General features: G+C 33.9%; 2 protein-coding genes and 1 pseudogene across 3 annotated transcripts in view; all 3 read right to left on the reverse strand.

The window, feature by feature from the left end:
* Positions 1-15,435, reverse strand: part of LOC119639861 (facilitated trehalose transporter Tret1) — a 19,552-nt gene extending 4,117 nt beyond the window's left edge. Inside the window, exons 1-2 of one of the 2 annotated variants that reach the window (XM_038037544.1) lie at positions 15,195-15,435; positions 1,485-1,746 (exon numbers count right to left, since the gene is read on the reverse strand). In XM_038037544.1, coding sequence (XP_037893472.1) covers positions 1,485-1,522 — 38 coding nt within the window. In that variant the 5' untranslated portion in view covers positions 1,523-1,746; positions 15,195-15,435. Of the gene's footprint in view, positions 1-1,484; positions 1,747-14,909 lie in introns of both variants that reach the window. The other variant, XM_038037543.1, reaches the window with a different exon arrangement.
* A 3,409-nt stretch (positions 15,436-18,844) lies between these two features.
* LOC119639947 (proteasome subunit beta type-3) lies at positions 18,845-20,183 on the reverse strand. Its single transcript, XM_038037691.1, has one exon. It carries the CDS (start codon positions 20,064-20,066, stop codon positions 19,449-19,451), a length of 618 nt encoding a protein of 205 aa, XP_037893619.1. The 5' UTR covers positions 20,067-20,183; the 3' UTR covers positions 18,845-19,448.
* A 712-nt stretch (positions 20,184-20,895) lies between these two features.
* On the reverse strand, positions 20,896-20,988 carry LOC119640070 (annotated as a pseudogene).
* Between the last annotated feature and the right edge of the window lie 333 nt (positions 20,989-21,321).

Here is a 21,321-nt window from a genome sequence, read left to right on the forward strand (position 1 = left end):
TGAGCATGAACCGCAATCTATTATGGTGTGATATATGCCCACCACTGAAGGATGGGTGTGTATTGATTGCAGGCGGTCTATAACTTCAGAGACCCAATAAAGTAAATACATTCTTGATCAGCGTGAAATTTTGAATTCATTAAGCTGCGTCTGTCCGTCTGTACGGCTGTAAAGTGTTTATTATTTGCACTCACCTGATCGGAAAAATGAAGATATCGTTTTCGAATCTAGTGAAAACATTGGCTGCTTTTGCACGCAGGTTGATATTGAAAATGGGCTAAATTGATCAGAGCAGAAGCCCGCAACGGAGCGTAAACTTAACGCAACTGCGTTTCTCTTAACAAAAATTTCAGATACCCTTATAAGGTACACACATTAAGCCATGATTAAGCCATGTCTGTCCGTCTGTATGGTGTTTGTTGTCGCCACTCTCTTGATCGTAAAAATGAACACATCGTTTTGCAATTTGGCAGAAACATTGGAAGTTTTTGCAAGCAAATTGCTGTTGAAAATGGGCCAAATCTATCGAAGGATACGCCCACAGCAGAACGAAAAAGTGTTTTTTTGCTCATTACTCATAAACTTCCCTTAGAACGCGCAGAAACAAGCTTCAAAAACTCCATAAAGTATACATATTCTTGGGCAGTTTCAAATTTGGAATGCTCCTAAACATGGCCGCCTATTCGTCTGTCCATCAATCTGCTTGCATAACTTTGTAGTGTTTGAGTTAAACATTCTCCCGTTAGCGATAATGAAAATATCGCCTACAAATTTGCAAAAGAATTTGGAATTAACCTAAACTTTTCAAAGGACGCGCCTCTACAACGCCCATATGTCTATACGACAAAACACTTTTATTTGAAAATAGAAAAAATCAGCTGCGTCCACTCCATACTATGGAGCATAGAAATGTTGCTCTTTTTTTTCGTTTGTCTTTTTTAGGATAACGGTGGCGGGTATCCGCCACCGGCGGTCCTGACCGAGCGCCAAAGCGGCATAAGCATTGCCGGTATCACGGCTCTTGGTTTTTTCATTCATTACAGTTAACTCGTAGAGTAAAAATACATCTCATCCACGGAGTATCTATTTTCTAGCAATTGCCATAAATGACCGGATAACTGGATCTTCGCTGATCTCAGCGCGTCCGAGAATTTGTTTTTCTTTAATTACAAAACGCACTTTCATATTTATTATCGCAAATAGTGATTTTTTTTAAAATAATTTTTTTATTTTTTTTTTTTTTAGATTAAACTTGTTTTTTTAAACGCGGTTTCCATCCTGATTCGAAGAGTAAGGCATCATTAAATTGATTAAACTTCAATAAATACTTGGATTAAATTTTCGAATGCCATATAAACGAAGAGTGTGAATACTTTACCCGTCGCTTCCCACTAAGTGATGGATGCACACAAGATAATATAATAAATAAACTGGAAAAATATTTCAATAATTAATTAAAAATCATTATTTCAAGTAATATTTACCCGTTTTTAATTTCTGCACATTTATTATTATCATCCATTATGCTAAAAGTTAAGCGATTTTTGTTTGCTTTATTTCGAAACGAAATCCATGAACGCTTAGTATTTATGTAAACGACATTTTTTACAATTTGTTTTTTCTTTCTGTTTTTTTTTTTTGTTTTTTTTGTTTTTTTCTGCTATGTGATTTAACCACTTGTAATAACGACTTTTCGTTTTTGCTTTGTTTATATTTTTTTTTTCACATATATATTTTCTACGTAAACTGTAGAAGACAAATGAACAGTTATTATATTATGTATGTACACAATCGCACTGTTTGACCATGTTTTGCGGTTAAGGTTAGCTACTAATGTTTGCCAATTATGTGTCGTCTAATTTCCTCAAATAAAAATTGAGTGCATATTGCAAACACATAATCTGTCAAAAAGGCATTGGTCCCATAAGAGCTGGAAAACGCTCAAATAGTAATAAAAACAAAAAAACTAAAGTAAACTATTTTGCTTCAACGACCGACGCTCAATATGGTTTTTAAGGAAAGTTGTTGATTTCTTTACAATTAAAACATCTGTAAATAATAGTTATTTAAAGATGTATAGCGCAGCTGCTTATTTTATTGAAAACAGATATCACAAAAAAAAAAATATATGTGATTTTGGGATATATTTCGAATGTCCAAAATTTTTTTATAATTATGTGTTCGTGCTATGAAAACTAAATAAATTTTTTTAGCACAAAATGTTTAATGAAAAAAGAAAAAAACATGTAAAACTGGTATAATGAGATATGGCCTACTACTAACCACCCTACACCACTTCACTTAATACAACGGGCTCACAAGGGAAAGCAAGGCTTTATATTGGATGTGATCGAAGAAGTTGTCCGATCCCAGTCATTTTCAAGAGCGTTAGTTCTTGAACCAAAAACAAGTTGGTGTATCAAATTTCATCAAAATATTGCAATCTGTAAAAAAAGGTATACAGACGGAAGGACAAACAAATTTAATTCGATTCGCAAAGTAGGTCGGATATAGGAAAAGAAGAAAAGTAGTTGAACAGACAAGATTAAATCTATGCAGAAAGTGATTCTGAATCGCTCGGGCGCATATATCTCAAGTCCCTCTGGGGGTTATATACATTCGCATAAACTTAAATGGACATATCAACTCAAATCGATTTGAACGCAAGATATGAGGACAGATATACTTAAACCTATTCGGAAAGCACATCGAACACAGGAAAATAAGACAGACAGACGGACGGATAACCTTAAATTGATTCGGAAAATAATTCGAATTTAAAAAAAAAGACGACAGACAGATAGACGGACAGATAACATGCGTACATTGGTTCGGAAAGTAATTCGAACGGAAGAAAACAAGAAGGGTAGACGGTCAGACAAGCTTAAATCCATGCAGAAAACGATTCTTAATCGACCGGTGTAATAAGCCTGAGTGGCCGAAGGAGAGGAATCTCGAATAGCAACTCAATGGTCGTGGGCGGTAGAGTTTTTTATAAAATTCGGTGGCCTTAAAGGCTAGTGCTTTAAGAGTTTAGTCTTAGATTTTATTTCTCTGGCGAAATCAATAATAATAATAATAATAATAATAAGCGTGTCTACCTTATGTCCGTCTGGATGTCACATACATCCTCACAAACTTAATATATCTTTGTGTCGCACACGATGTAGGGTATGGACCTGTACTGTGCCATCAAACACTAACACAATTTTTTTTCTTTTTTAAATTATGCACTCAAGGATTGCGCTGTATAAATAGAGCAGAGTAGTAAGGGAGGATAATATAAATATTCGGGCCTAACTAGATTTTTCAAAAGCTTGGTTTTTTTTTTTCTTCAGTTCTTTCAAGTATTGTATTGAATTTTTTCGGAATCCGCGGATTCCGACGATTTCAAAAAAATAAAACATTAATAGCTGAGATGACGACCTTTTAAGCACATTTCAGATTGTTACAAACCAAATACTAAGTTCAGAATAAACTCATTCCCGCAATTGGTAGAAGTAATTATATACACATTAGTTACAAGATAATTGAAAAAAATCTGTTGATTTCATTAATTAATTATACGAGAATAGTCTCTTTATTAAAATTAATGATTTGTAATTTATTTTCATATTATTAAACAATTAAATGGGGAAGGGTGCAGTGTTTAAAATTACACAACATGTAATTAATCATTTAGTGTCTCCAAAGGAATTCATTAAAAATGCTGAACAGAATAAGTTCAACGTCACTAAGTGAGATTTTCTATTATTCTCTTCATAACTTACGGTACAGGGGTAAGTTTGTATCGAAGAAGGCGGTACCTAAAACAACTTTTGAATAGCCATATACTTTATTATGTCAATTCATGTTTAAAATTGATAAGTCGATCATTTCCTAAATTGATTTACGTATTCACGCCTTTACCCCAAATATTTCCAAAATATTTTGATATCATGTATAGCGAATTAATTTGTTTTAGCTCAGCAATGAACGCTAATGAAAATGGATTGGATTAGACCATTCGCACGTTCTCGTTAACAACTTGTTGTTTTTATACTTATCATCGACGGATGAGAAGTATATTCATTTTCTCAAATCGTCCAGGAGGAATCTTCAGAGATCCCACAAAGTATGCATATATTCTTGATCAGTATCAACTTCTAAATCGATTTATTGCATGCCCGTCTGTCCGTCTGTGTAACGTCTGTTTTATACATTCCTGCATTCCTGTTCATTGGCCTCATTGAAAATGGGCGAAATCGGTCGAAAAACACGCCTACATTGCCGCCTGTATTTTCAAAATGAATAAAAAAATTGCTTTTTTTTGCTCATTACTCATAAACTATGGCCAGTAAATGTACAAAAATTTTTACACATATTGTATGGGCATGGCTGTAGCACCTTACCACGCCTATTCAATATTCTGGTGTATCAAAATTTAATTGTTTTTTAAATACCTTTGTAAAGGGTAGCGGTAAGCATGACCGTCTGCTCGTGGTCGAAAAAGTCGTCCCATCCGAACCATTTACAATAGCTTTCGTTCTTGATCGAAATTTCCTTAAAATTTCTTAAAAATTTCGGCCTATACGTCGAATACAGCATAATAAGACGGACAGGCTTTATAAGGGGAATGGTGGACAAAGTGATACGATTGGAACCCTTTTTAATAGCTTTCGTTCTTTGACCAAATTTCATCAAAATAGTTTGAAAACCGCGACCTGCAGATCGAATACAACAAAACAAGACGTTTTATAAGGGGAACGGTGGAAAAAAGTGGCCCGTTTGTCATCCTTGCGCCAAATTTCATCAAAATATCTTAAAAATTGCGGCTGGCAAGGGAAATAGAAGAAAACGAGACGGACGAGACAGTCATCGTTTACGTGTGGAAAGGTCGGAAAAGTGGCCCGATCTCAATCATTTCCAATAGCTCTCGTTTTCGGGCCAAATTTCATGAAAATAAATTAAATAATTGCGACCTGTAGATTGAACCATGGAAAGCAAGACGGACAGACAAGGTTAGATCGATTAAAAAATTGATTCTGATTCACATGAAAAAACTAAACTTTAACGTAAAAACAAAATGTAATTTTTTTACGACGAAAATAATTAAAGATTTACATCGAACGAATTCTTGTAAGCTATTCTTGTGTGTTAGTAGTCTTGTCCAACTGCATTAAGTTTTAACTCGTTTCATTTATAGAGATTGTAGTCTTTGTATCTGCGCAATATTCGCGTTTAGTCGCAGACAAGAAAGGTTATCAGCATATATTCTTTTATATAATATAAGAAAGTGATGAGATAAAGCTTTAAATAGCTGACGGCAAGTTTTGAATATCTATTGATTTTGCGATATTCTCGAACAGATCGGATCATACATATACACACGTATACACGCGCACACATTAACATTTATAAATTCAAATTAATTTACATTTACTTTACTTTATTTTTCGCCCTATCTCTCTGTCTATGATACTTCCTGACCACCACAAGCGGGACATCCCCTGAATGGCTGATCAAAACTATATATATATATATATATACATTATGGAAAAAAAGTAAATAAATAAAATTTACTTTTTCTAGAATTTATTGTTTTAAAAAAAAATATAGTATTGTTCTTAGTTTGAATTTGCAATAGATTTTCAATAGAAAATTTAATTTTTTATACCCATCACCGACGGATGAGAAATATATTCATTTTGTCAAAACGTTTGCAACACCCGCAGAAGGAGGCATCAGCGACCCCGCAAAGTATACATACATTCTTGATCAGCGTCAAAATTTAAGTCGATTTAAGCATGTCCGTCTTCCCGTGTGTCCGTCTGTGTAATGTCTGTGTTATCCATTCTCCTGGCCGCAACAATGAAGCCATGGACTTCAAGTTTGGCAGAGACATTGGAAGTTTTTGCACGCGAATTGATGAACTGAAAATAGATCAAATCGATCGAAGGACCCTCCGATAGTACAACATGAACTGAGAACACCCCTGTCTTTCAAAGGGAGTGAAAAATTGATTTTTTACTCATTGCTCAAAATCTATAGGAAATAAGTGTAGCAAAATTTGAATGCATATTCTATGGGCGATGCTATAGCATCTGTGCATAAAAACGAAAAGAATTGACCACGCCTACCCAACGTTATAGTGTATCAAAATTAAATTTTTTTTTCAATACCTTTATAACACGCAGAAACAAGCTTCAAACATCTCATAAAGTATACAAATTCTTGGCCCTTGAATGTACCTAAACATGTCCACTTATACGCCTATCCATTTATCTGACTGTCTTTGCAACTGTGCAGTATTTATGGTAAACATTCGCATACAAATTTGCAAAAGAATTTGGAATTGATTGGAATGGATTCAAAGGACACGCCTACAACGTCCACATGCCTATACGAAAAAAACTTTTTATTTTGCAGATAGTAAAAATCAGCTGCGCCCTCTTCTTCTCTATATTATAGAGCATGAAAATTCTGTTCTTTTACTTCTTTTGTTTTTTTGCTAAAGGTAAAAGTTGATGGGTATAAAAGATTCGGTTCCAAACGAATTTAATTTTCGTACTTATTATTACATAAGAAGCTTTAAAATAAACGATTCTTTTTAATTATGAGAAGAAACATGTGAGACCACACTATGAGTCGTCTAACGTGTAGTTTTAAGATGCATTTAAACAACTTTCTTTCCGCGATATTATATGCTCAACGTTTGACGGAATATAAAGAATAATATAAAAAGTATTTTTGTTTTTTTGTTTTTCTTTAAGATATGCCGGAAGAACAATTAAGCTACTTGTCAACGTTTTTATATCCAGCATATCAAGTTGGGACTCTACTAGATTTGTACTTTCGTTTGCATTACTTGAAAGCGTGTATCAGCGTCAACGCATTAAAAAAGTGTTCTATCAATCAACTGATTTTCGATTCTTTCATTTTTTTTCTTTAATCCGTCTGCCTTTTCTTAATTATTCTAAGCTAAGCTTATTTATACCTTCCATCCATCCATTCATTTGAGTTGCGACTGCCGCTCTATGTTTTGCATGTTCTGTCCATCTATCCAATCATTTCGCCGCTGTCTGGTGTTGAAAGACTCGTTTTTCATAAAAGTTGAAATAGAAAACTGGAATGTACTCATTATAGATCAAGCCTCATAATTATCCGCTCACAACTTTACCTACAAATAGGCAAAAGCTTGAAATACCGCTTGATTAAAGGCATTGATTTGAAGCTCGATAGCAACGTTTACGAGGCTCTTGTCAAACTTAAACAAAAGGTAGAACTCACGATTGATTAACCCCAATACAAACGAGGCTCTTCTTAAACGTAAGCGAGGAACTTAATGCAAACGCTTTACCAAGAACGACTTATAGTTTATAATCCAGATATTGAATTAAAATATTACCTAAAAAAGTCGGGGTAAAAAAGAAACGTCGATGGACGTATGGACTGAACTTTATACCCTACTTGCACTTGTGGTAAGAAGGTATATTAAGTTTGTGCGGATATGTGCAGTACCCGAAAGGACTAGAGATATATCTACTTTTTATTATATCGATCGACTCAAAATCGAAATCCATCTGAATTGATCTAAGCTTATCTCTGCACCTTGGCTTGAGGTAAAGCTACAATTTATGATATTATACAAGACTAACGTCTTAAACTATTAGTATCGGAGGCTGTTCGCTTTAAAGTTTCAATGTGTCACAGTTCGTAGCCGATGATATCTACAAACATTTCCGTAAATACTATTGAGTAGGTTTCAGAAGAAATAAGCTATCTAGGCATCATAAGCATCTGAGGCTATCGGCTGTAGTGAAAACTCTACCGTTTATTATTCACTTGCTGAAAGTGATTCTAAATCGATCGTGATAATCAATTTAAGCTTGTCTGTTCGTCTGTCCACATGTTTTGCCTTGTTTTCTTGCCTTGAATCTAATACGTGGCAATTTTTGTTAATATTTTGATCAAATTTTGTATATCGACGTGTTTTACTTTAGACACGACTGCTAATGAAAATGATTCGGATTGAGCCACTTGTTGGAACTATTCGTATATAACTGATTATTTTCAAAAGTTGTTATATAAACAACTACATTAAACGGCTTGGAGGAGCTATTAAATTGTATCCTGTGTTTGTACCAGTTTGTACAAGTTTTTTGCTTATCATACCCTACACCACTTGTAGCATAAGGGTATTTCAAGTTGCTGCGGATGTATCCAGCATGCAGAAATACCTTTTTTTATTATACCGAAAGGTCCAGAAGTGATGTTACTAAGTGTGTGTTTATCTGTCCGCCTGTCCGGCTTGTAGTTTCATACTCAATCTACAGGTCAAAACACTTAAGATACTTCAATGAAATTCGATACATCGCAGTGCTTGGCCCAAGGACAAAGGCTATTGAAAAAAGTTTTTTACGAGCAATCTTTACTTGAAAAATCATTCTATGAATAACTGTATTAAACGAAGTAGAGTACGGTATTGACTTGCTGATCGCATATTGACCTTAAGATTTTCACTTGTTATAAAAGGGTTTGGTTGAACGAATCGCGATTTCCTATTTACCGTAAAGTGTTTATAACTTTTTCATTTCTCTTTGTGAGTATGAGTGTAATGGAACATGAGATTAATTTTATATATCGAAGAGAGAAGCTGTCTGAATTTACGGGCAGATCTCACAACAATTTTACACCGTGTTCGACAAATTCAACTAAAAGACAAAATATTAACGGTATCGTCCAATTGTCCAATCATCCAAATAGTTTTCATTAGCTTGCATTCTTGAGCCAAGGCAAGCAAATATTTCGAGAACTCCTCATCCTAGTAGGACGGACGGACGGACGGACGGCTTAAATCGACTCAGTAAATGAATTTGTGTGTGTGTGTGTGTGTGTATCGATTGTTATAATAAAATCGCTTAAGTCTTTCCGAATGGTACAAACCTTTACATAAACTTAATATACCCATGCTTTTTCTAGAAGACAAGAAACCATTTTCGAGTGGCCCTTGAAAGAGCGACACAGCCTTTAGCAGCAAAGTGTACATCTTCTTACATATAATTTATTTAATAAATAAATTCCACATCAATACTTGAAGGTAACACATCTGCCTTTGTCTGTTTATTTACATTTATGCTTGACTGATTAATTATAAAGTGAAAATGCTTAAAGGTCAGGCAATTCAGGGACGTCTTTTGAACTTCACACTTGTCGACATAAATAAATTAATATATATTTTAAAATAATAATTTGCATTAGCTATTACTTTATCTTATCTCCAGCAGGTCTTGAAAAATAAAGAAATTTCTTAATAATAAATTTCTCTAATACATCAACGAAATAATTTCTTTTCTTTTTTTTTTGTTTTTTTGCGAATATCAGCAAACAAAAGTACTTTGCAGTTAGTCAAGCGAAAATATCACTAATCACGTCCTAAGCCGGATTTAAATGTTTTATTTTTTGTATTGCTTACGAAAGCTAATACGAAATATTACATAGGTTTTTTATATATTCTTTTTTTTTTATGTTTGTTTGGAGTAGAAGAGACTTTTATATCGAAATATGGTTGCCTCCCCAATAAATTCATTTATAGTATTAAATTTTAGTTAAGAAATATGTTTTATGATTTCTAAAGACGTTTTAAATTTCGTTCTCGTACAACTAAGAGAAACACATAAATCACTCCAGTTAACTCAATACACATTTAAATTGCTTAAGATATGATTTTTATACCTTACACCACTTGTTGTGCAAGGTTAACATACCTATGCTTGTGCGGATGTATGCACCATTCCGAAGGGCTTGAGATAGATGCGCCTTTTATTACGCCATTCACTTTCTGCATCGATTTAATCTTGTCTGCCTATCTGTCCGTCTTCTTCTTTTGTGTTTGACTTACTTTCCGAATTGATTTAAGCTTGGCTGTCCGTCTATCTGCCTTATTTTTTTGTGTTTGATTTCCCTTCCCAATGGATTTAAGCTTGACTGTCCGTATACCCACATTTTTTTTTATGTTTGACTTACTTTCCGAATCGATGTAATCTTGTCTGTGCGTTTGACCGCTGTTTCCTTGTATTGAAGCTACTTACCGAACCGACGTAAGCTTGGCTGTCCGTTTCTCCACCTTGTTTTTTGGTGTTTGATTTACTTTCCGAATCGATTTAAGCTTGGCTGTCCGTCTACCCACATTGTTTTTTTTGTGTTTGACTTACTTTCCCAGTCGATTTAAGCTTGGGTGTCCGTCTCTCCACCTTGTTTTTTTGTGTTTGACTTACTTTCCGAATCGATGTAAGCTTGTCTGTCCGTTTGGCCGTACTGTTTCCTTGTATTGAGGCTACTTACCGAACCGACGTAAACTTGGCTGTCCGTCTCTCTGTTTGACTTACTTTCCGTATCGATCTAAGCTTGTTTGCCCTTCTATCTGTCATCTGTTGTTGTGTTTAGTGATCAGTGTACAAATCGAAATTTTTGAGATATTTTGATGAAATCTGATGCATCAAATTGTTCTGGCCCGACGATGAACTATCCTGAAAATGATTCGGATCGGACAACTTATTCGACAACTCCTCGTACAAAACCTTGTTTCGAAATTCATTATATGAATAAGTGTAGGGTGTTGGGCCATGACCCAAATTCTTTTTTTACTTAACTTGTTTTTATTATTACTTTAAAATAATAAAAATCGAATATATTTCCACTGTTTATTTCTTTTTTTTTTCTTTTCGGTAATCTCATCCTATCGTGCAATTAGGTTTGTAGAGTAAAAAACTCTCTCAGCCGTGTCTACGTAGTATATTAAAGCAGAATTCTTTAAAAATATTTAAAAAAAACACGTTGCACTTATCACATGTATGTAATTTTTTCCATTACGTAAAAACTGAAATTGATGCCACTGACATATTAAGTCAGAGATTCACATAACGTACGCGTAGTGTAATTGTATCGTGACAATTGATGGAACGAAAACACGTATAATTTAACTTCGAAAATGCAAAAACAAATAATAAACTCCGACATACTTTGGCGCTATATGGTAAGACTATATAAACTGAGCGACAGTGAATATCGGTTACGGAGTCTTTATACATCGAGGTTCTTCTACCTTTAGCCGGCCACTGCCTCGTAATCCCAATGCAGCAAAAACAACATTCGATTCCTACATGAATTGGGCCTAACCTCGACATTCATCATTCAATTAATTCAAGATATGTGCGGAGCTTGGCATTCTTTTGTAATGCGTTGCCCGAACGAGCCGGCTTTTGTTGAAATAAACCACGATTAGCTCTTTGCTGGCACTTCATCAAAGCAAGGGTATACCTCTTAGACGTTCATAAACTTTGTGCTGCATATTGCAAATGTTACGGAAGTGATTCGATTCTACGGAATTAAAATAAATAAAAAGAACTAAGTACAAGGCACGGCCCGCTATTGAATATCCGCCACCACCCAACAATCATTTATACGATGATGGCAAGTAATCGAAACTCTAGCCCGATCCAAATCATTTGCAATAGTGATCACCCTTGTGCCAGAGCACGCCAATGTATTAAATTTCACCAAAATATTTCAAAAATTACAGTCTGTTTACCATTGGGGATAAGAAAGCTAGACGGACGGACAAGCTTATATTGACTCACAATTGCTTTCCGCATCGATCTTGTGTCTTATAGCTTGAACACAAAAATACATAGGCAGACAGACAGATGGGCAGACCAGCTCGCATCGGTTCAGAATCGTTTTCGGTGTAACGAAAGGTGGATCTACGTCAAGTCCTTCTGGGTATTTAATACATCCAAACCGAGTTAATAGATTCTTCTAACATAAGCAACGCAAGGTATAAAGAAATTTAATTCAAAGGCATTACGATTTCCGAAAAGAAGAAAAACCAAGAGATCTGTGCAGCGTATTTCGAATTTCAGGAAATTATACTAAAACGATTACCTCCTTGGTCGCTTAATCACTTTGGCTGGCATTTAAAGAACACAAAGAACGGATTTAACCTCAACATAAAATAAATAAAAATACGTTGAGAAGTCGCTTTCGACGCCCTTGCCTACAGAAATCAAATAAAACTTCAACATTGATGAAGCAATTATTTCAAGACATTTAAGAAAGACTTAAGCAAAAGTAAAAAGTTCGGAAATGCTTTTGCGGACATTTTAAACCATGTTCTACTCGGACTGGAATGCAAGCGCCGTTTCAGCTCAACCTTTGCGTGAACTTGCCTTCAATATTAATGTATCAACTAACTCGAGTTATATAGGGAAACTTAGAATAATAAATTAATTTGACTTCCGAAATATTTCCGCAAGGCCAAAAACTAACTGTCACGTAGAAAGCAAAAGCTACCAGCAACAAGTGAATGTGAATTTGTTTTGCAAGATTTCGTTGCAAACACATTTTACTAACGTGGGTCCCCATCAAAGAATGATCTTAATCGATTTCGTTTGCAGAAAGCGAATATGATTTCCAACATTGGTTCAAATAAGTTACGAAAATATGAGTAGACGCTCTTCTCGAGTTGCTTTGAGCTCAAAAAATTAAGATCAGAAAAAGCTTACGAAACCGTTTCATTTGGGGAGATTAAAATCCATCTATTGCCCGTTGCCTTGTTTCTTCCTCCTCCTACTACACGGCATCGATTCCCTTTTTAACATCTAAAAAAAATTCACCATAACCTTAAAATTAACCTGCTATTGTGCGAATTCATCAAAGGTGTTTACTTACTATTAAAGGAAGCTATTAAAACTATTTGCAGAAATTTAACAAATTCTGAGATGCGAGTTTTGAGCGATGGTTGTTCGAAACTTTAAATGAAATTAAAATAAAACTATAAAGAAAAATAATTAAAATTCGTCCTGCGGTCTATTGATTTTAAAAACGAATATTTAACGTCAAGAAAAGCTTAACAATAGATAAGAGCTTTGCCAGTAGATAAGTAATATTTTGAAAGTCGGGAGTGATATATAATACTAAAGGAAATTAATTCGTCTGTGTCTGTTGTGGTTGCAAGGTGTCCCTCTATTATCAATTGCCTACCTTTGAAAAAAAAAACGCTTTCATCATCCAGATATAGCTTAGAGTTAAGCGCAAAAAAGCAAATACTCGATCAAGAAGAGAAGCTATGCCATCGTATTGTTTCGCGGTCTAGACAAAGTAATAGCAACTGGATAATAGCTATAATGTTTTATTGCAATGTTGGTGCCGTGCGGATTTTTAATTTCAAATACTACATAAGAGTGCCTTGGTCTCCTCAAAATCAATCATTGAGGAAGACTTCTTTTCCTAAATAAGTTATGGCTTATTCCAAGTACGACGTACAACAAACTCCTGAAAAATGTCCTTGCTTAAATAGGTTGCCATCTCTACGGGAGAAAGTCATCTCAAATTTGTTTTCTTTAATAGCGTATGTACGAAAGAAAGTTATCTGATTTTTCAAACGATTTTCGTTGAACATTTTTGCATAAACACATCTATAATATTTTTTTGCAATGACAGAGCGCACAGTTCAGATATCTAATCTTCACACTATTGCTTATTCGGAACACTATCCTAGAGTTCGTTGGCCTCCTCAAAATCTATTGCTGAGAGCGACTACTTTTTTTAAATAGCGTATGACTTGACCTGGAAGTCGTTCGACCTATAAAGTTTTATTGCATTGAGGCGGTGCGCATTTTGGATTTCTAATTTTCACACTATGGCTTATTCGGAATAGTGCACAAGGGTTCCTTGGTCTCCTTAAAATGTATCATTGTGGAAAACTGCTTTTCTTAAATAACCCATGATTTCTGCAGAAACCCTTCTATAATGTTTTGTATTGCAATGAAACGGTGCACAGTTTGGATTTATAATTTTCACACTGTCGCTTATTCTGAATACCATCCATGAGTTTCTTGGCTAACTCATAATCTTTCCCGGGGAATGACTTCTTTTCTTAAATAGCTTATGATTTATACGAAAGGAAGTCATTTCAGTTTTCGAAAGATTGTCGTTGCAAATTTCTGCATAAATCCATCTATAACGCTGTATTATATTGGGACGGTGTACAGTTCAGATATCTAATTTTCACATTATCGCTTATCCTAAATACTATCCAAGAATTCTTTGATCATCTTAAAATCAACGAATGGAAAACTTCTTAGCTTAAATAGTTTACTATCCATACGGCAGGAAATCACCTGATTTTTCGAAGGATTTTCAATGCAAATTTCTGCACAAACCTATAAAGTTTTATTGCATTGGGGCGGTGCACAATTTGAATTTCTAATTATCACACTATCGATTATCCTGAATATTAGACAAGAGTTACTTGGCCAACTCAGAACTTGTTTTCTTAAATAGCTTATGACTTGTACGAAAGGAAGTCATACGATTTTTCGAACGATTTTCAATGCAAATTTCTGCATAATTTACATGTGAAAGTGTATGTATGCATTGGAATTAAAATCAATACGGAAACAACATTTGAACACTTGCAAGAGAAAATCTATTAAAACCGGTCTTGTTGTATAGTTCAAACACTGTAAGCCACATTAACATAGATACATTAATTTTGATTTTATTTTTAGTTTTAAAACTATGCGATGTAACCTTAAACGATTCGTTTTTTTTTTTTTTTTTTTTTGCTTTTCTTCTGCGCTGACTGCAAATGTTAACTTTGACATTCCAATTATTGTTACGACAAAGCAGACACCATTAGCACAATAATTATTCACGATCAATGTGAAACGGTAACTTAATCTGGCATAGTGGGTATGTTTGATAAGTAGGAAAATCGAGAAGGAATTAAAGAAAAAATATTTTGTAATTACATTTTCACAGCAACAACAAACAGATTAAAAAAGAAGCCTTTGAAAAAGAAAAAAGAAATGCAATTTGTCCCCAAAAAAAAAAAAAAAAAAAAAAAAAAATATTAACTTATAACTTACAACTTAAGATCGAAGTAATCGAGATCAGTTAAGCTATGACGATTGCCAAAGAAGGAGGGGAAAAAAAGCAGAACTTCTTTATGTCATTTATGTGGGATCCAATGTTGTCGTGATATTTCTTTAGTTGTTAGAGCCTCAAATATCAAATATAATTCATCTCCGTCTCTGCGTCCCTATCTCTCTCTCTTTTCTTCTCTCTCTCACCCTCACTCCCTAAGTATTTTCGTCTTTTAAACTATTTGTTGATTCTTATTTAAATAGACTTTAATTCTTGCATTTATTTACATTTTCCTCGGGTGCTGCGCTGTGCTAGATTAACTTGAACTTGATTCGTTTGGTTGTAGTGAAATTTCACTTCTCCTGTTTCAAATTCTTTTTCACTTATATTACTTTCCGCTTAATTGTTTATATTTTTTCTTGTTCAATTTTATTTATATTTTTTTTTTTTTTTATTACGAAAAAATTCGCCCAAACACACGCAAACACAATTACACACCCGCACATATAGGCAAAAATTCAAGCATAAAAATTCTTCTATTTTGCACGTTCGGTTCGCTTAATTCAATTTAAACATTTTCACGTCTCGTTCAATTTAAGACTAACCGATTGAACGTAAAATTTGGCTTAAAGTTTCGCTTTTTCGCTACTAGAGTTAGAAATCTTCGCTTTATTATAATTGTTTTTGTATTGCAAAAGCATTGTTTACATGAATAACTAACTAACTCTCGCTCAATATCACTCTCTTATATTTATATATATATATGTATGTATGTATGTTTGCCTGTATAATGCGCGGAACAATTGTACAATAAATTCATTTGATTTTACAATAGACTTCTTACACTAAAGAAAAAAAAAAAAAAAAAAAAAACGAGGAAAGTAAAATCCCTGCACTCCATTGCAATGAGCCGTTATTTTGATTTAAGATAAGATGATCAGAACTGTTTTTTGCAATTTTCTCCTTGGGAGAGGATCAAGTTTGGATTCCTGTTAGCCTGAAACCTGTATGGGCATAAGAAAAAGGTATCTTCAAATTCCTAGGCGGTATGAAGAGTGGAACAGGTTCGTTAATTTGTCTACCTGCTTGTCGGTCTATGCATCCGTTTGTCATCGAAATCAAAAAGATTGAGTTAAACTTTTTATCCGGAAATAAAAACTTGTTCATCAATTTTTATACGTACGTAACAACTAGAAGGACTTAAGATAGACCCACCTAACCTTATCTATCCGTCTGTCTGTACATGTGTTTATAAGTTCAACCTTCACTTCAACCTGGTCTATAAGGAATGCACAGAACTTCTTAATCCAGCTTTAGGAGGTGAACTTTCAAATCACTCACTAAAACTCTTGAATAAAATTTCCAAATATTTTTATACCCTACACTGACTCGAGACGCAGGGTATATTAAGTTTTTGATAGACCCGTCTTTTATTATACCGATGTAAGTAAGCCTATCTGTCCGTCCGTCTAACTAATTGAGTTCATCTTTGCAGGTCGCAATTTTTGACCTATTTTGATGGAATTTTATACACTTACATACCTTGATCCAAGGAAGAACGCTATTGAGAATGATTTGGATTTGGAACACTTTTTCGACCACTCCCCATATAACGCCCTCTTCTGAAAAGTCGTTACTTGCAAGATAAGTACAATTTACAGAATTCCTCCGCAAAAGTCTCGGAGTAAGACTACTTTAGCATTCTAAATTGGTGTTTGGATCGGCTGGAGCAATTTTATGAACCTCGCAGCACATAAACTAAGTTAAGGCCAAAAAATTGATTTATTTTACTTACTTAAAATTATTTCATAAATTATTCTGAAAATATCCCTTTACATGCCATAAAATGAGTTTTTAATGAAAAAACTGATCTTAAAATTTTCTCATATTTTTCTTTTTTTCCTAACATCATGTCGATAAATTTTGCATCAAATGAGTAAACTTTAACAAGCTACCCAGTCAGCAGTTACCGCCAATGACCTCTATTCCGTCATCATAAAATATCAATACATAATCAAGGTTTTTTTAGTTCACCAAAAGCTAGTGCTGGATATTTAGAAATCTGATACCAGTTAAGAGTAGTCTTTAGAAGATTACAAGCTTAAGCCCCTTAGGTTAAATTACCCTTTTTTTGGTCTTGTCATCTACGTTTTGCTTACCATCTCCCCATAGAAGTTTTCGTGCGAAAACTAAGGAAGAATAATAAATAAGGGTTAACTTGCTCCATTTTATAATGACAATAAAGGAACAATTTAATTAGGCGACGTGCTGAAGAATAGACGAATACAAAACTTCTTATCCGGCCTTAGAGAGTAAACTTTCAATTCACTTACTCAAACTCTGGAATAAAATTTGTAAATATTTTTATACTCTTCAACACTTGTGGTACATGATATATTAAGTTTTGTGAACAAGTATGTAACACCAGGAAGCGCTTAAAATAGACCCACCTTTTATTTTACCGATCTAAGCTTATAGATGCGTCCGTCAAAATAATTTGTGGTCAACTGATAAGCCGCAATTTTTGAAGTATCTTGATGAAATTTGGTACACTGATGTGGCTTCATCCAAGGATGAACGCTGTCGAAATAGGTTCAGATCGGTCCACTTTTTCCACCACACCTCACATAGCGTCTTCTTTTGAAAAGTTGTCAGATGGAAAAAAATTGAAGTTTTCAAAGTGTTTCGACAAGACTCGCTATGTAATAGTATTTTGACATTCTAAATTTCTATGAAGGACCTAGTTCTATTGAGCCCGTCTTATATAACTCTTACTAAGAAGACTGAATATTTATATGGAAAATGGTCTAAATTTCAATATTTCGTGATGGAAATTGGTTCGTAATACAAGCCAACTAAACAAATTTGCACTACGTAGGTTTTGGATACTACCACATATACGGATTCTCAAGACATGGAAACCTCATGTACCAAAAAGGCCTAATTGTTAATGTTTTATGATAAAAATAAGTTCATAATAGTAATTTAATAACAAAAATTAAGCGGACAAATTTGAACCACATCAGTCTACTTCTTGGATTTCACTCCAGATTTCTCATGAATAGTAAACCCTTCAGAAAATGTTTAATTTTTAATATTTTATGATGCAAGTTCCATAGTAGCAAATTGATTAAAAAAGTTAAGAGTAAAGAGTTTTGACAACATAGGTCTATTTTTTAGACCCTAACATATAGGGCTTATCACAAAAAGCAAGCTCTTTTGCTCAGAGAAAGTATAATTTCTAGTTTTCTTTGGCGGAACCTGAAAGTAAAAATATTTTTGGAAAGTAAATTAAGTTTGTAAAATTGTGATCACGTCTTATGATGTTTTGGGTATAATCCACTACGTTGGCTTGCATAAAAATGTGTGCCTTTGCATGAAAATAACGTGTAACTTTTGATGTAATATTACCAAAACGAGGAAATAGTTGTGATAGGCGAATTGATGTAGAGTATTTAATGGTAGGCCTTGCCCGACTATACTTGCTTATTCGCTTACTTTTAAGATGGGTCTGAACAATATTTACACAGAACTTTAAATCAACAATAATTGTAGGTTGTAACTTTGTATGTTCGTAGTGTACTTAGTTAGATCTCTAAAGTGAGTTCTAGATCTTATAAAAAAATAGAAAATCTTACATAATCCCATACCTCAATATGTATAAAAATTACAAAGCATTTTATTATTTGTGTGATAGAATAGGAATCATTCGTCCATTATTAGAGTGCAAGCTATCATAGTAATAGTAATTGTATTGCATCAATTAACCCATGAAGACGATTTGTACAAAAAAATCATTCATCTTCATTTCAATATATATGTACAATTTTTTTTTTTTGATTATTCCGAGTAAATCATATCACGAATTTATAAATTTGATTTGAGCCAAATACTTAACAAATTTTACAAAAGAAACTAGAACTAAATAATGATTGAAGACAAATGAGTTCAGACTAGAGTATAATATCAATAATAAATAAATTAAAACTTATATAAAATGAATATATTATACATTCGCTTTGGAACGAATACGGATACCTACCACTACAAATTAGTACAATATAGTTATCATTATTATGTTCAAATCTCAGATGTCACGAGTTATGGTCATAGGTATTAAAATTCAGCTTTGAACTTCAATTAAGAGACCGAATAAAAATTATTCTGGCCAGAACGTTAGTGAAAGGAAACTGAGATCTAAGCAAAAAGAGTCCATAACGGATGAACATCATCCCATCTAGTACTAGTTACACAAATTGAAAATAGAATAGTCCTCAAACCACATACTCTTTTAAAAATGCATATTAGGACTGAGGAGACCAAAATTGCTTTCTTAAAATCACAATCCATGAATATCGATTGAGAACTTGTGTTTTAAGACAAACTACTTTGAACTTTTCACTTCATGACGTTCCCATTATTCAGCGTTTCTTGTAGATGATTTTCAAAACATAATATTTATTTTTATTTTTTATTTTCCTAAGACCCATTAAGGAATTGCTTATATTTAAAAAAATAATTTCAAACGATATTACAATATTTTAATCCATACGAGTCTTCAAGGTCTTGATAGTAATTTTATCCTGTTCAATAACATAAACAGTAGCACCCCAACCACTGATAGCATCACGATCGAAAGCGTTTATCATAGCCTGAGATATCGTTTCAAATAATTGAGTCGCTTCCATATCAGGTTTCCATAACGTTTCGCACATACCGTATAATTGTTCATAACAAGTACCCGCAACAACAAAGTCATCGGGTATATTAGAGCAGCCAATTAAATCCATATTACATATAAATGGTTCCATTGTTTCAGGATCCAGGCCGGCAATGACTGGTTCAATAAAAAATGGTCCAAAACGGTGTTCATATAAAAAGCTCGATAGCATAGCAGCGAAGCGTTCTGGTTGCATTTCTCGATTCTCGCGGGTCTCATAAAGGCTTTTACGAAAATGCAGGCGATCTTTCACAGTTAAAATATCAGTTTGCAAGCCCACCAAACCCAGAAACATACGTGGATTCATTTGGAACACCTTATCAAAATCCGTTGAAATGGTTTGTGCCTGCACACCGAAACGTCGATCCGTACCAATAGCTACGCAATCTTTTCCACGCATTGCGACAACACAGCCACCATTGTACGTCAATATCGACATGTTTTATTCTTTATTAAATTTAATAACTTAACAAATATTTAATAGAAAAATCGTGGATATAAATGCCGCTTTTGATAGAATTTTAGAAACGATGATGACTTTTTATTTCTTAAGGGTTTACAACTTACAAAATTCATTGTATGGCTTTTGCTATTCAAGTGACTTTCGGAAAGTAAAGTGATGCCAAACCAAATAAATTTTTAAACACACTAAAAAATATATATTTCTTAATAATAATATTAATAATATTCTTCTTTTTTGCTTAACTCAGTAAATCATCTACTGTTGGTTGCTGACTTGCAGAAAAAAAAAATAATTTTTCTATTCCTAATGGGAAAATAAGAAAATTTCAGGCGAAATCGTTATCTTTACTCTTCACTTCTGGCACATTTACATAATCTCGCAAAAACTATAAACATGCAAATAAGCGCTTTAAAATCGGTTGATGTTTGAATTACATGCAGCAAGTATAAAAACTTGCCAGAGCTTTGCAGTGATGTAATGCCAGCTTTGTGCTCAACGTCATTTAAACATAGGCAACGAACTCGTGTTTGGACATTTGCGTCCTATATGCTGCAGTCATTGCATCCACCGGCTAACTCTGAAAAAAATATGCTGCATATGCTTACCTTGCTAATAAAATGTAAAAGTTGTTTTAATTTCCTTCTTCCTCTTCTTCTTCTTCTTCTGTTATTCAGCATATTTAGAACCGAAAATTCGGTGAGATGTTTTGATATCCTGTTTGTTTAGTTATATTTGGTTGCAGTTACAAAAAAGTGTTGTAAGAATATTGTGTTATGCCAATACTGTGATTCGGTTATGTAGAATTAAAAATTAAACACTATGTGCTCATCCTTGCGCAGGGGCTATGCTAATCGTCTTTGTATCGTTCCAATTTTAGTGTATGTTCTAACCAGCGAATTTTCGATTGTTAATTTGCTGAATAACAGAAGAAGAAAATTCACTAACAATTTTTATTATATTGTAAAGATAAAAGGGTCTTTCGGTTGACTTTCGGGCATTACATGGTCGATCATGGTGCCGTATACAATTTTTATACGTGTGGAAGCTTGCGTTTTGGTTGCATTTTCTAATATAAAATAAGACTATGGCGTTAGCTTTCGGACACCTTTTTGTTTTTAAAATTTTACATGTTATTTGTTAAAAACAAACCAGGGTAAAGCGAGCAGCCAGATATCATATTGATTTGGAAATTTCCTTTGATTAAAAACGCTTGGGCTCCCCTGGTACTCAT

Source organism: Glossina fuscipes, unplaced genomic scaffold (assembly GCF_014805625.2).
Source record: "Glossina fuscipes isolate IAEA_lab_2018 unplaced genomic scaffold, Yale_Gfus_2 114, whole genome shotgun sequence".
Taxonomy (NCBI): domain Eukaryota; kingdom Metazoa; phylum Arthropoda; class Insecta; order Diptera; family Glossinidae; genus Glossina; species Glossina fuscipes.